Below are 15,206 nucleotides of genomic sequence, written 5' to 3' on the forward strand. Positions count from 1 at the left end.
ATTTAGAAGATATGTAATCTATATAAATATTCAAAACAAAATTAGAAATAAGGGTCACAAAATTAGAAGTAAGTGTCCATGCCAGGCTGATTTCAGTCACGTCAGAACATGTCTGCTGATCTGGCTTTTTTTCTTCTTGTAGCACTGTGGACTCACTCCTAAGTATTACCAAAAGCACTGGGACTTTGACTTCTCAGTAGTGATGTTTCTCAAATGTTTCCATGGAATTTAGAGAGCTCCTGCAGACATAATGTGTAGTCTGATTTCCCTTTATTGGAATCATTTAAAAGTTGTATAGCGGAAGAGTTCACTGGTATTTGTTGTATTATCTTAAAACTTGTAATATGTTTTACTTGGATTTAATTCAAATTCTTGTCCTATTCCTGAGGAGTAACATTCAACATTCAAAAAGAAGCACTCTAGATGGCACTCTGTTGGCAATCTTAGCAGAGAAGCTGAAGATTGAATAACGATAGAAAAAGCTCTCTTTCATAAGGATGTTTAGCAAAATGCCTCAGAGGCTTATCTGCTGCAGTTAATTTCAATTACTTTGTCCCTGATTTTAGACTGTTGATACAAGGACTTGGTCTCTCCAGCTACTTATGTAACATCACATCCTGATTCCTTTAATAAAAATACCCCCATTTCTTAAAATATCTCCCAGGGCAGCTCAAAGTATATTATTGATTTGGTGGATTTTGGCATGTTCTGCAGAGTGGGAATTTGAATCTGTTCAGCAGAATTTAGTTTGTTTTAAACATTCTCTAAATATTCAAATATACTATGAAATGTTGTTAATTAAAAATACCATGAGCTTGTGAATAAGAAGAAAAGAAGCAGTTATCCAGATTCACTGCATCCCTTTGCTATGAATTTTCTCTAAAGAGATGTCTGCATAGAAAATGATTTAACAGGTCATAGGCTTCAAAAGACAATGAAGTTATCTGCTCTGATCTCCCATGGAATTTGAGCACATGGATATTCTATGCTGGAGAGCTAATTGAGTATCTATAGAAAAACAATGTAATTTTTTTCTTATTGTCTGTTACCTAGTTAACATTTCTTATTTTGCTTATCACACTAACTTTTTGTGTCTGTTTTTTAATTTGATTACAATTTCTTGGGATGGCTGTTGGCTTTTTCAGTGTTTTTCTGCAAAGCCTAGCTTAACAAGGCACAAATCTGGCCTGTGGCCTTTACATCTTGTCTCTCATTACTGATGATAATGTATTGCTACTAATTATGATAAATTTTTCTCGTGGGGCTATCTTTGACTTTCTTCATGGTCAGTAGGAACTTGGAGGCATATGTCTAGTTCAAAATGCAAATATTGTACAGCACCCATTAGGGTGGAGTACTCAGATAACTTTATAGACTAGAAAAGGATACTAGAAAGATCAAGTTTTCAGCCTTACAGAAGTCTTTATATAGTGTGCTCAGTGGCAAGAAGTACTGCATTAGTAGTTGGAGAGGGGAAATATTAGAACATTTGTTAAATGCTGATTAATTGCTGTCAAGTTTTGTATTTAAAACAAGATCTGTGTTTAAAAAGAACTGATCTAGGAGTCTGACCACAGACAAATCATGAACAATACCTGCCATTGTATGGGTACTGCTATCATAAAAAGTCATGGAGTAAGCAGCAACCTTCAGGAATATACAAAATAAGAAGATGTGAAAGACTGAGGTTGGAAGAACTTATGTTCCACAAAAGATTGAAATAAAAGATTAGGAGATGTTACTGAAACCACATGCTATTTTTTTCAGCTGTCATACAACTGACATAGCTATATGCTATTTATATAGGAGCTAATGAAAAGCTTTCCAAAGCACTGCATGAAAAACTGTGGTCACACTTGTTTCCCTTTCATACAAATGATTTTTAGCACAGAAGATGACGTTTCCTGCATTTTTCATGAATGTAGTTTCAGAAACCAATGTAGTCAGTGAAAATTTGCCTGGAAGAGCCAATGGAACTATTTTTCCTCTGCCTGGAAAGCACTCAGGCCTTTAGGAGAAGAGGATTCATCTTGTCTATTTTCAGACATCTATATTTGAGATGTCTGCCTTGGGGTGAGATGAACTGAATGCTTGAAAGGTCTGTTTCTCTCTGCTGACTTTAAAAAAGTCTAGCTGACTAGCTCATGTGTAGATGGCTGCATTTTGTCAGGTGAATCTCACTCTGGAAATCAACAGTAAAATGTCATCCTCTGCCAATGTGTAGAGGAAGAAGAAAACGGATGGTACAGGAAAATTTTTGGTGTGGTGTTCTTTTCCTCCCAGTGTAATGCTAATGGGATCCATCCACAGCAGTAGATCTACTAACTGTGTAACCATCCTGGTGACAGGAATTTCAAAAAAGCAAGGACTTCAGCAAAGCAAGGCTGGTACAAAAACCCCTGAGCAACAGATTAGTATCTCTCAGTTAAAGAAACTGTTGACAATCTGCAAAGGACAATAATTCATTCTAGCCTTTTTAAAGACCATTAAAAGCAAAATTTTAGATTTTGAATATAAGAAAAATCGAAACATTCTGTGGATTCTTGCAAAACAGTAGTAACTACCATATTTATGTATGATGACAGAGGCACCATAATTATGTCATTACCTACTTGAAAAGTACTACCAACAAACAGATTTTAGAAGGCACCATTAAATCCCAGCACCAAAATAAATGTGACAAGATTATTAAAGCAGATAAGAAAAAAGATTGGCTGTTCCATGGCAAATCCTTTTATGTAAGTTACGTGTCACTCACTCAGTTACTCTCCCCTTGACTATATAGACTTAAGGAGTTAACTAAAAAATTGCTACTGAGAAATAACTTCCAATTTCACTTAAAGAAGAAATTTGCTACAGACTTATGTGAGATATTTATGCAGTTACTAAAAGTGTTAAATTTATCAATTTTCAGAGCTTGAAGTGTAAATTATAAATACTGTAATTTCTCTCCTGTAACACATGCTATGCATTAGAGCACAGTCACATTTCAAATTCAAATATGCTACATTGCAGTGAGGACTTGGAACTCTTCACTGTTCTGTTTCACAGACATTAAGTAGGAATTTTCTATAAAATCTTCAAACTTGAGAAGATACCATTTAGACTAACAGGTGAAAGGGAGATGTTAATTTCCATTTAAATAGATGGATTTTTTTTTGCAGTTTTTTTTTTAACGTCGGTGAGAGACTAGAGGTACTATCCAGCTTTCATGTAAGCTGCTAGTTTATGTGTTATCCTCATCTCCAGATCTCTGAATGACATCTAATAATTTTATGTCCCAACATAGGTTTGCCCAGAATTTTCCTGAAGTTACATGTCCCATTGATTTTACTGAAATCACTGAGACAAATACACAGTGTTACTACTTGACCAGCAAAATCAAGGCCCCACACCCTGAATATAAGAACACTTTGAAATAAAATTTTTAAAAAGCTTTTTTTTTTTCATAAATTACTAGAAAAAAATGAAAACAGTAATAGTACACAGGGTTGGGCTCTTTGTATGCTGTGGCGCAATGATAGTCATCTGTGTAAAATAGATTGCCAGTGCAGTAAGTCATCCTACTTCTGCCAAAGTCCTTACATATATGTTTGTTTATCTTTCTGCAATAATTGCTACTTTTAATCTCTTTTCTTAAAGCTGTAAAAGCCAAAGTTTTCTATGCTTGCTTTATTATAGAATCGTAGGCTATTTTGCAAGTTTATTTTGGATTCATTTTTCTATCTTCTTTCTCTATTTGTGCTAATGTACTTATGATAATGCATTGTATAGAACACTCGTTGTTTAAGGCCTTCCATAAGCAAAATTTACTATCTGTCTGCAGTTCATGAGCACTTGACAATTTTGATTTCTTTTGCGTGCACCAGTACAGCATACATCACATATATACCCTTACAGGTTAGCATGTGATAGGTGATGCTTTCAGCTATTTCATTCACAGTGTTCTGGTTTTAGACACTTTTGATTAAAAAGGATTAATCATCTCATATTGAGCTATGAATGTCACAGAGGCTCTGGGGAAGGCACTGGATGCTTTCTAAATGGATTGTTAGTTATATGCTGGGTCCATACTCACTTTGCCTTCTTCTCTTTTAATAAAGGTGTTGGAGATGGAGGAAATGAATTAGGAATGGGCAAAGTAAAAGACGCTGTAAAGAAGCACATAAAAAATGGAGATGTTATAGCTTGTGATGTTGAAGCCAATTTTACTATTGTAGCTGGTAAGGGGTTTTGGGGGGGGGGGGTAGGAGAGCTGTTGATGTTTGAGAATAGACTTGACAAGAAAACATCTGTCTTTCCAACTACTTTGTATTGGCCCTTTCTTTGTATGACCAAGCAAACAAATCTGTCTCTGTTTTATGCCCGTTTTCTGAATAGTTAAGCAACTACAGCTCCAGCAGGAATGTCTGAAAATTGAGGATGTTTCATGAAGAAAGTGCATTTAATTGGAAGTAGTTGGGAAATCCTGAATATTCTTGAAATATCACACCTTAAATAAAATATCAAAGAAGACTGCATAAGTGATCGGTGTGGGAATTGAAATGTCTATGCACATATGAATTTTCAGTATAATTGATGAGCTTCTGTGGGTGTGACACTGTCAGGGTTATCAGTCGCATTGCTCTGACATGAAGAGATGGTAAGTCCTTTCAACAGCCACTCGAGGACAGATGTACATTCTTAATGTACAAAAAAATTTGAATGCTATAGTTAAAATTCTCTTCTACCCTAATAGCTTGGCCAGCACGAAGTAAAATTTGCAGTGAGAGAGATGTGTTCAGCAAGGACCAATTTATGAATGGTCCATATTGTACTTAGGCTCAGGTTTCTCAGTTTCTAACCTAGATATCTAACACTCTTGATACTAAACCAGCAATTCTGGGGGAGAAATGAGAGTGTGGTGACAATTAGATCTACTTCTTGTGGCTCTATGTATATAGTATTCATGGTGGCTGTTTTGGCAATTCTGATTATTTTTATTTTGAAAGCAACTGTCACACCCAGACCCTGCAAAGGGAAGCAAGGTGGAGGTTTTGACATGTTTAAGTGTGGAAAACTACATGCACTAAAGCAGCTTCCACACTTTTTGAAAATTTTGCTATTCTGCATCTCTGGAAAAGGTATCGGGCAGCAGAGATAACTTCTCACAGCAAGTTTCAAATCTAACGATCTCCAATACAGTCTTGACAAAGAAGCTGTCAAACAAGACTGTGTGGACTGATTTCATAACAGCGTACAGAAAATTTGTGGATATTAACTACATTAGAATGTCTTTTTGTATAAGATACTTACACCAAGGCCACATCATCAAGACACACACAGTTAGTTTCACCATGGCTTCATGTCTTATAAAACAGCTGAACTGTGTAATCAGTCATCATTTGTGACCAAAAAAGGGATTCTCTGCAATGGTACAGCATTCCATTACAAAATCTGACACCAGTGAAAATTTGCCTGGTTTAGGATACTTTATCAAAGTCTTCTACCTCTGTGTGGTTAAAAGCAAAAGACACCAGGCTGTAACACTGCTCCTCACAGTTCACGGACTTCACATTAAGCCAAGTGGAATTGTGTTATAGACCACACCCATTTGAGTTTTTGCTTTGTTGGAAAGACAAATGACAAACACTAGATGGAAACTTGCAGAAATTCAATCTGAAATACTACTGAAAACATTTTATGTTAAGCAATTGTGTATTTCTGAAAAAAATGTTCCAAATTCATGTCAGTATTTAATTCATACCTCTGTTCCATTTCACCATCACTACATGAGACTCAGTTGTACATGCCTAATGACTTAGGCAGATTAGGTATCTTTGCAATAACTAGTCAGGTTTTTTTACAATTTGGTTTCATGGTGACATTCTTTCGCAGGGGTCTCTAACTGGGGAGGCTATGCCATTGCTTGTGCTCTGTATATTCTCAGCACTTGTGAAATACATGACCGCTATCTGAGGAAAGCTGTTGGGTTTCCACAGTTATCGAAGAAGATGGTCTGGCTATTGGCACTTCCATCGGTTACCAAGGTAATTTCTATAGGGCCAAGGAGTTGTGACTTGGTCATGACCCATAGATGGAATTGGCTACCAGCCACTAAATCCTCCCTAGTCCAGTTCAATAGCTTATTTTCACATGGTCTTTTGGTGACTTCTGGGAATCCCTGGTGAACAAGCAGCCACACTGTACTTCGAATATTCCGCAAAGGATTCAAGACAGATTAAACATAAAAAATCCTCAAAAATGAATGTATTCGTGTGCTGCGACTTCAAGCACAAGACAGTGCTACAATTTTGTGGGCAGTGCAAGAAATCCTTGTATTGCAATACAGTGATTAAAATTCCCTGTTCAGTTCCTTAGTATTGTTCACAGTTTTATAAATCTCTGTTGTAGCCCCCTTTAGATGTCTCTTCCAAAATCAAAAGTCACAGTTCTAATGCAAAAACCACTCCATACTTCTGATCTTTGCACCTTACTTCTGATCTTTCTACCTTTTCTAGTTACGTTAGGAGCTTTCTATAATTAGTTTTGAATGTTTCTAAATTAAAGTTGGAGAAAGACTTGCAGATGAATATTTTTAAATGTGTTTTGACTAATGCAGCTCTGAACAGTGTGATATTCTGGGAATGCAAAGGATTCAGCCTGAGAAAAAGTAAAATAACTGAGAGGGGTGAGAAATGACTGTGATCTGCGCTCATCCTGCTAAGCACGTGGCTCTGTTTTTAACTTGGCAGTGTTTAAAAAAAAACCAAAACACTCAACGATCAAGTAAGGTTTGTTCCACCATACTTCTAATAACTTAGAAACTTCAAACTTCAGTTTTATTGGCAGAGTACCTCTATAGAGACTTGGACAAAACCAGGAAGTTTGTGACTTCCAAGAATGCTAAGCAAAATGTAATCCGTCTACCATAGATACTGTCCACAACAGTGGAGTATTTCTCCTGAGATGACAGTACATTCTGCATGAAATTCCAACAAAGCACTTCTTCAGTATTTTAGAGTAGGTCTTACTTTTTTTTTAATTCTTGCTATTTTGATTTTTCATCTAAAGGTCATAAAACTGAAACTGATCCCAACGTTTAGCATAGCCATATAGCCACTTAACCTTTGACTTAGCACCTTTCAGTGCAATCTTTTCCAAAAATGTTTAATTACTTTTCACTTTTCAGTGTTTTTTTCCAGTTACATCTACTGGTTTTGCCCTTTAAAGTAACTTATCCTAAAAACTACTATGATCAAAATTCCTGGTAATGAGATACTGTAATTAAATGTGATATTGTGTACAGGAAATCCTTCTTGTTTTTGTTTTACTAAGCTATACAGCTGGGACTATTGATAATGATCCAATAATGGGCTATTGAAAGTGCCATACTAAAATCTATTGAGATAAAATAAATGGAAAGGGTTTTGTGGAGGAGAGAAAATTACAAAATGTCTGACGAGAATATGATAGCTTTAATTATAAATCACACAACAGTAAACAGTGCAGAAGATTGAACATATTAGCATTGACATACTCCATTAGTATAAAAAAAATTCAGGCCACTTATATCTATATGGCTACTTTCTGCCCAGTCCAGCTTCTTTTAATGCTATAATAATTATCTGCGTAAGATAAAGAGCACCACCACACATACCCACCTCAGTGTTTATATCTGTCTGTTTATAGTTGGAAAGACGACATCTGAAGCAGTGCCTAAGTACCAAACAGCTTTCTTAGAATGTGTTTTATTTTTCTTCCAAAAATGGCATTCCTTCCATGAAAACTATAGATCATAATTACTAAATGAAGACTTCCCCTGAAACACAAAGGTTATTTCTCTGCAGCCTCATGTTCAAGCAGAGTCAGGATTGCACTGCAACAAACCCCAGAACTGTGGAGCATTCCATTCCCACTGAACAGAATGCTGAGATTGTTCTAAGTGCATGGATTAGTCTTTACATATATTTTAATAAGAAATACAGCAAAGCATTTGTTCCTTGTTGAGAACTTGATGAGCAAGAAACAATTTGATCCAACAACCTTTACTTACCTTTCAGCTGTGGAGCTGGTTCCTTATTATGTTACTTAATACAATATTGGTTTGATTTTTCAGATGTTAATGGTACTTTTATGCTGAAGTGACTGTAGGGAAATATATGAATTCATACATATCCAAATGTAGCTAATGCTAAACGTCCTACAGTCAACTCTGCATTGTCTTGCATCTCACAGCCAGGTTAATATATCAGGCAGTTGTTCTTTTACTGAACTCTTTATTAATGGTAAGAAATTAACTGTATAGTATTTATTTTGAAATTATGACCTATAAGAGTATGAATTACTTTATAAATGAGCAGTATATAAAGATGTGACATTTGTTTCAGTATTCTTTATTAGCTTTGTCATTCATAAGGGAGGGTTTTTTTCCTGAATAAAGTGCAAATTAACAAGTTCTTTTCCTGGTTATCCCACTCCCAACATAATTATTTACTAAAGAGAGAACTCTGAGCAAATTGCAGCACTTTACAGCTAAGGAAGGGTTCTGTACATTGTGTGTTTTCCTTAGAAATGGAAACAATAGCATTTCATGATAGCGTACAGTTTATCAGGCATAGTTATATAGTATTAAGCAAGCAAGCCTTTTTCCCCAAGTAAGCAGATCAGAAAGCTCTAACATGTAAATATGTAGGAGAAACAATTCAAATTAGAAATGACATTTTGTGTATCCAATTCAGGTGTCTCTTCTGTGACAAGAGAGATCCAATTTGCCGCTTTGCATATAGATAGTGCTAAGAAAAACCTCTCTCATGCAGAAAGATCAGGTGCTTATATTTGCATTCGTATATGTGATCATTCAGATGATATAAGCTGAGGTATATTTATAATTTTATAATTTACAAAGTAGCACTTTTTATGCTACAATGTATCCAGATAATTTCCTTAACTAGCCCTGTCATTGCTGTATTGTTACACGATGTCAGGACTGACACCATGTAACTATACGTATTTTTTCTTTAATAGGAAACCAGTGCCTCATTTAACTTTGTTGCAGCTAAGAACTAGGATGTATTGCCAGGAAATACAAGACAAATCTTTATAAAGTGCATTCAGAAAGCAGGTTACCAAATTATACTAAATTCTCTGCTAATTGACCATGTAAGTTATGCTTTAATTATTTCAGAAATGTTTATATTTTGGCCATATACTGTATTATGTAAAATACAACCATATTGTGTCTAAATTCAGATCTAAAGCTATTGTATTCTTTATGGTTTAGAAGTCTTCCTAGGAAAAAAACCTAACATTTAATAAGAGAATATTAGACATTTTAACTTCATAATTTTTTATCACTAATTTGCATTCAAGAGATAAAGGACTTTGCTGGAATATCAAACAAGAAGTATTTAAACCTATAGGACTGTTTGTCAAAGGCACTGGTAAGGCCGTTTCAGCAGCAATTTCCATCAAAGCAGGGTCTCACACAAATGGAAACAGAACAGTGGACCAAAGACCAGAAAAGGCATTCCTAGCATAAAAGGATAGAGAAGATAGGTATGTGACTGTTTCAAGGTCTTATGTAAATTACCATGGGGTTGGGGTAGGGGGAAGCTAAGATGTGACTAGGCTTTTTATTTTTTCTTAGATTTTTATTAACAGAATTAGAGAAATAAATTTTCTTTGTAGTAAATGCTAAGACAGTAGAAAGAGTTTACTGTGTACGTTTCATTTAAAATGAAAAGCAAAGCAGTTTATGCTAGACATACATCCATTTGAAACCAGGTCTTCAAATTCCACTGTTCATAGAACTAGTGTTTTTTTCAGAGCTGATGTTATCCCATCTTTTCATCTCGCAATGGATTTTGTCCTCTCTGTGTATTTTAACAGCTCAACTTGGAATACGCTTTGTTATCTGCTTATGTTACTATTAAGCAAGAAAATAACTGTTACAAACATGAAATTGAGTTGGAGTTCTAAACAAAGTATATGCTATTTCAGAGAAGACAAAGGAAGCACAATTTCAGGGTTTTCTTTTTTCCCAATCCCTTTCCTAAGCAACCAGAATTCTCATAAAAACAATAGAAAAAAAAGAGGACAGAGAGCAAAAGGCACACAGAGATCACAGAAGATGCAGGAAAGTGATTGTAGAGCCCATTCAGGTACTCTCTGTAACCTTTTTTCCAGATGTATCCTCTTTCCCTTCTGTTCTTTCTCTTTAAAAATGCATCTGCAGCCAGCTGCTATGCTGGGGAAATGACAGGTAGTTTATAAGATACTTGGGTGGAGGTTCCTCTGATTCTGATTTGTGCAATGTAGGAACTTGAAACCAGGCAAAAAAGGATTCATGTTTCTGAATTGACACTGATGTACTGTTTGAGGGAGTGTGGAGAACAATAATATAATTCAGTAATTAAATAGCAGTCAAGAATATAAGCCTTTTGACACTCCCTAAGTTCCAGATGCTGCACATTTGGGACAAGGAAAACAAGGTGTTAGCAAATTGATGTCAAAATAAATATGGAGGATGTGGTCAGTCTCCCCTAGAATTAAAATAAAGATTTTGATGAATTCTCTTGTCTGATTCAGGATTTTAATTATATTCTATTTCTTTGTTTTTTTAAGGAAGAAAAGCTTCTGAAAACACTTGCGCGGCACAAGGTCCGCAGTGGAAAAACTGCCAGTCTAGAAATGGAAGTGGACGGGCTGCCATTCTACAACACCCATTCGCTTATGATTGAAAAGCTGCTGCAAGAAGTGCAGCAGTGACTGCCCCAAATGATTTCTATATCAAGAGTTGCTCCCATGTTATTTTCTTATTCCCTAGGCTCTCACAAGATATAAAAGATCAGAAAAAGATGACTTTTCATCTCTGGTGTCTTGGCTGCGCGCAACCTTTCATTGTTATCCTTACAACATCTCTGTGAAGTGGGAAGGGGATATCATCATGATGATTTGGTCTACCTTTCTTTTCTGTAATGTTACAATGGATAATGGATATGAAATGATATTATATACTAAGAGGTGATCTGGCTTTTACAAAGAAAGCCTGTCATTAAAATGAAATATTATTGCATTGCTGTTCCTTTTTTACTAACCTCATAACTGCAACAGGAAGTAACTCTTGTAGCAACTTGGATTTAAAAATACCTTGTGGTGGGGAAAACGGCTGCAGTGGAGAGGGGAGGTTCAAAACAAAAAAACCCAGTAAGTGTTACAGTAGTGGAAGTCGTTAAATGTGGCTCCCCTGCACACTTCCTGTAGCCCCTCTAACACTGTCTTCTTATGGTGGTGGCTAGTTTGTGAAAGTGTGAGTAGATGAGGGGAGAGCTTTAACTGAGCTAATGAAAGTGAGGGCAGCATTGCAGACCTTCCATGTAAAGGTAGGCTATACCATTTGCCTCCTTCATATTAGTAGTTTGCCATTTATATATATTTTTTCCCTTTCCAGGTAATACAGGAAGGTTGTAGACATTTCAGGGTATCCTGTTGTTAAAAAATAAAGGAATTAAAGACATAAATAGTGATTAAAAATTAATGCTCAGAAATTAAAGCATGATTAGAAATTAAACCCCATTTGCATTCAGTATGAAATAAAATTATGTAAATGAACATTTAGATGAATTCCAGTTATAGAAATTCAGCTCCTGACAAGACTAAGTGAAGAAAAATTAAATTATATCTCAAAGCCCTACTGAACCACTACACAACAAATGGTTGTGAATTGTGCCTGACTTTCATCATTTCAAGCTGTGGTTTTACTTTAACTCCAGATGAGTGTCAGGGCTGAAGTTCTGCTAGTTGTCAGCCCTCGCAGCAGAGAGGACAGGATATATTTGACACTGCATCTTTCAGGCACTGATGCTTTAGCTGTCATAAAATGATTATGACAGTACAAAAAGCGAGCATCAAACTGTTGTGCTTTAACAGGGTGAGAAAGCAGCTGTGTTTAACCACTGCTTATTCCAAGGACAGTGGACTTCCAGCAGGCAGCAACACCTTGTATCTACTTTTCTTTCTGGCAGGTGAGTTTTATTTTCCTTCTCTTATGTAAGACAAACACAAAACTTTTTGAGAATGAGAAAAATCAGTTAGTAGCACAAACACCAGCATTCTTTGAACAGTCATCTTCTGAAGTCCTTGAGGATACACAGCCTTTAAAGACTTAAAACAGTTGAACACTTGTGAGAGAAAGAAATCTTAATGCCAGACTTGCTGCTAGACATTCAGATTCACCAAAGCTCCCAATGTTTATTTTATAGATCTTTTTTTTAGATTCATTTTATTTAAAGCCTTCTTCGAGGATGTTACAGTGAAACTGTCTTTGAAGTTTCACAATTAGAAAATAGCACCTTCAGAAGTCTGCAAAGTATAACTATTAAGTGAAATATTTCATATGAATGTTTGAGCTTTTTGCCAAAGCCAGTAACCCCACAGGATAGCATAAGTTCACTACACACAGAACCCACAAAATGAAACTGGCATCATTTAAAAATGTGTGTTTGGGAAAAGAAGCAGCTGATTTCCTTCTCTGTGTGCTACATGCTCAGTAGGTTACTGACATATTGCACTAACAGGTGCAATGTATATTATTCTTTCCAAACACTAACTTTTGTCAAAAAAACTTCATTTAGTAAGCTTTTGCTCTTTTTTCCCCAAAATACAAATTTTAACAGTCAGATTTCATTAAGAAATATCAAATGTAATAATTTATTTGTTTTCTTCTCTAATGTGTGTTTTTAAAGTCCCTTCTTGTGTGCAGTCCAAAGCACTGTATTTAATCCAATAGCAATGTGTAGCATATCTCTGGCAACCATAGTAGGACCCCTGATTGACTATGTTCTGGCTGAGATGGAAAGAAAAGCTCTGAGTGATCTTTACCTTCCTCCCATATTGGTTACAGTTCTGCAGCCTAAGCATAATAGTTACAATATAGAAAGAATTGATAAAATAGTGACTTCAGAAAAAAAAAAAAAAAAAGAAGAAGAAAAAATCTCCCCCTTCTCTTGCAGGTTAGCAGGTTAAATATTGAGAACTGTAGCAGAATGCTGGACCATTGCACAAGTTTCCATCTGATTTTAAACTGCAGCAGCTGACCAAAAGCTGACCACATCAAAGTACCGAATCAAATAAACCTTAATCCCTCAGATGGCAATTCAATGTAACTTGGCATGCTCTGCATTCTAGCTAATTTAAACAATGTGGATGACTGTAAAGAAGTAAAGCATAAACAGGACAACAAATATTTCATCTTAGAACAAACTACGTGTGTGTCTTACGGCCTGCCAGGTCATGGGAGTCCATGTAGTTGGCTCAGTGCTGAACAACATACAAGCACAGCATTATGGCAGTTGGGAGTCCCTGCCTTACAACCCCGTTGATACAGACATGAGATTAGAGGGAGGATTTGGAGAAAGTAAAGCTAAACAGCACTAACAGTCAGAAGAAAAAAATGCATATATAAGGTCATCCGGTTTGGTGAATGGTCTAAGTATAAAGAAATGTAAAATAATTAAACAAACCAAATGTTAACCTAAGCAAACCTAATCCCCTCCTGGGAGTGGGGACATGAATCCTTTCTGCCACAGGAGGGAGGGAGGAGAGGATCTGTAGTCTCGCAAAGAGAAACTGTGGGCCAAAGCCATTAAGATAGTTATTTCAAACACAGAGTGAACAAATATGGGAAGAAAATAATAGAAACATTCTTTATTAAACATATCCCCTAATTATTTCTAATATTGCACCCTCAAGGTGGTTTCCAGAAAACTGTTAGAATATATTCCTTTTAGAAACTGATGACAAGCAAGGCTGTGTTACGACGACATACTTCAGATACCAGGAGTAGGCTGGCTGTCTAGAGAATCTTTTGACATTTAAAAAAAAAAAGAAACAAAACTGATTATACTGCTGGAAGTTACCAGCTGCAGGTTGCAGAGAGAGAGGTGTTTCAGGAAAAATTTGAAACCAGAGAAGTGAAAGGACAAGGCAGTATTCATGGTGTAACAGTTACAGATAGAAGAAGGTATGATGAGCAGATCACAAAGAAGAATCATACAGGACTAATTAGTATAATAAAGAAGAAAAAAACCTAGAGAGGAGATGGTGGTAGAAACAATACTATAGAGCACAACTCCTACATCTTTGACTGCCATTATCTCCGCTTATTCCTGTATTTTATTTCTATCTAAACCAGGAAACATAGATCATTCATACATCATATTTCTGATATTGTATTTACTGAACAAGGAGCAAATCCTAAAAGCTATAGTATCTGTGGGAGAAAAGAGTTTAAACAGAATCCATGTAACAGTTTCCCTGACAAATGCATTGTTATTTAATTGCCTGCATGTTCTATGCTGCACAAGACACACGAATTGCAAAGGACACAATCAAAACCTTAGCAAGATGTAGTATTATTTAGATGTAAGTAAATTTGTCTTTGAACACAGTGACACAGAAAAGCACATGGGTTCAAAGCACCTCATGTACTACCAACCTCCTGTTCTTTTCCAAGTCAACAGACCAAATTATTTATCCCCATCAGAGCCAAGAGTTCTCATACCTCTGAAAGTCAATAGGAGCTTTATGATGAGGTTCAACAGTCTGAGATTCAACAGTTAATCAACAGGCTAAAGGTCTCAGCAGATGCTAAGTTCCTTGTGCATGTTCTCCCAGAACATCTGACATTATTGGACTGGTTGTTTTAGGAGGCTGGTTCTGGCACAGTCTCTGCAGGCCTCGAAACTGGCTGAAGGAGAAGTTATTCCAGAGAGTTACAGAAATGTTGCAGAAATGCAATTTTTTTTGTATTTTTTTCTTTTTAAAAATACATATTGGGACATTTATTTTGTTATATCTCCAACCTTTTTGACGGATGATGACAGCTTGTAGGTAATTATTTTCTCTAGATGCTATGGGGGCAAAGAGAAAGCAATCAAAGACGAATTCAACAGAACCACACGCCATGAGTACTAGCTTATTCCAGTCAATGCAGTCATCAAGACAACAGGTTTTGAGTGGTACCACAATGACAACAGACGCGTAATTGCTACTGAACTGACTTAGCATGTGCTTTCCTCACTGTTGCCAAGGTCCAAGCACCTCCGGAAACGACCTCGCTGTACTGCATTGCTAATAAGCCTTTGGGAGGTAACACTGTTGTAATACAGGGATAAATCAGACGGATACACAAACACGGCCATAACTGCAGATTTTAGATTAATGTC

The 15,206-nt window shown here is 36.2% G+C and overlaps 1 protein-coding gene across 3 annotated transcripts in view; it reads left to right on the forward strand.

Moving 5' to 3' along the window:
- The window catches only part of LOC104841859 (chromosome unknown open reading frame, human C14orf159), a 46,518-nt gene extending 35,608 nt beyond the window's left edge, over positions 1–10,910 (forward strand). For 2 of the 3 annotated variants that reach the window (XM_010583835.1, XM_010583836.1), the window contains 3 exons: positions 4,104–4,223; positions 5,878–6,029; positions 10,606–10,910. In XM_010583835.1, the coding sequence (XP_010582137.1) occupies positions 4,104–4,223; positions 5,878–6,029; positions 10,606–10,749 (416 nt within the window). In that variant the 3' untranslated portion in view covers positions 10,750–10,910. Of the gene's footprint in view, positions 1–4,103; positions 4,224–5,877; positions 6,030–10,038; positions 10,134–10,605 lie in introns of those variants that run through there. The other variant, XM_010583837.1, reaches the window with a different exon arrangement.
- Positions 10,911–15,206: the final 4,296 nt, after the last annotated feature.

The sequence above is a fragment of the Haliaeetus leucocephalus genome, unplaced genomic scaffold, assembly GCF_000737465.1.
Source record: "Haliaeetus leucocephalus isolate CR32 unplaced genomic scaffold, Haliaeetus_leucocephalus-4.0 Scaffold932, whole genome shotgun sequence".
Lineage (NCBI taxonomy): Eukaryota > Metazoa > Chordata > Aves > Accipitriformes > Accipitridae > Haliaeetus > Haliaeetus leucocephalus.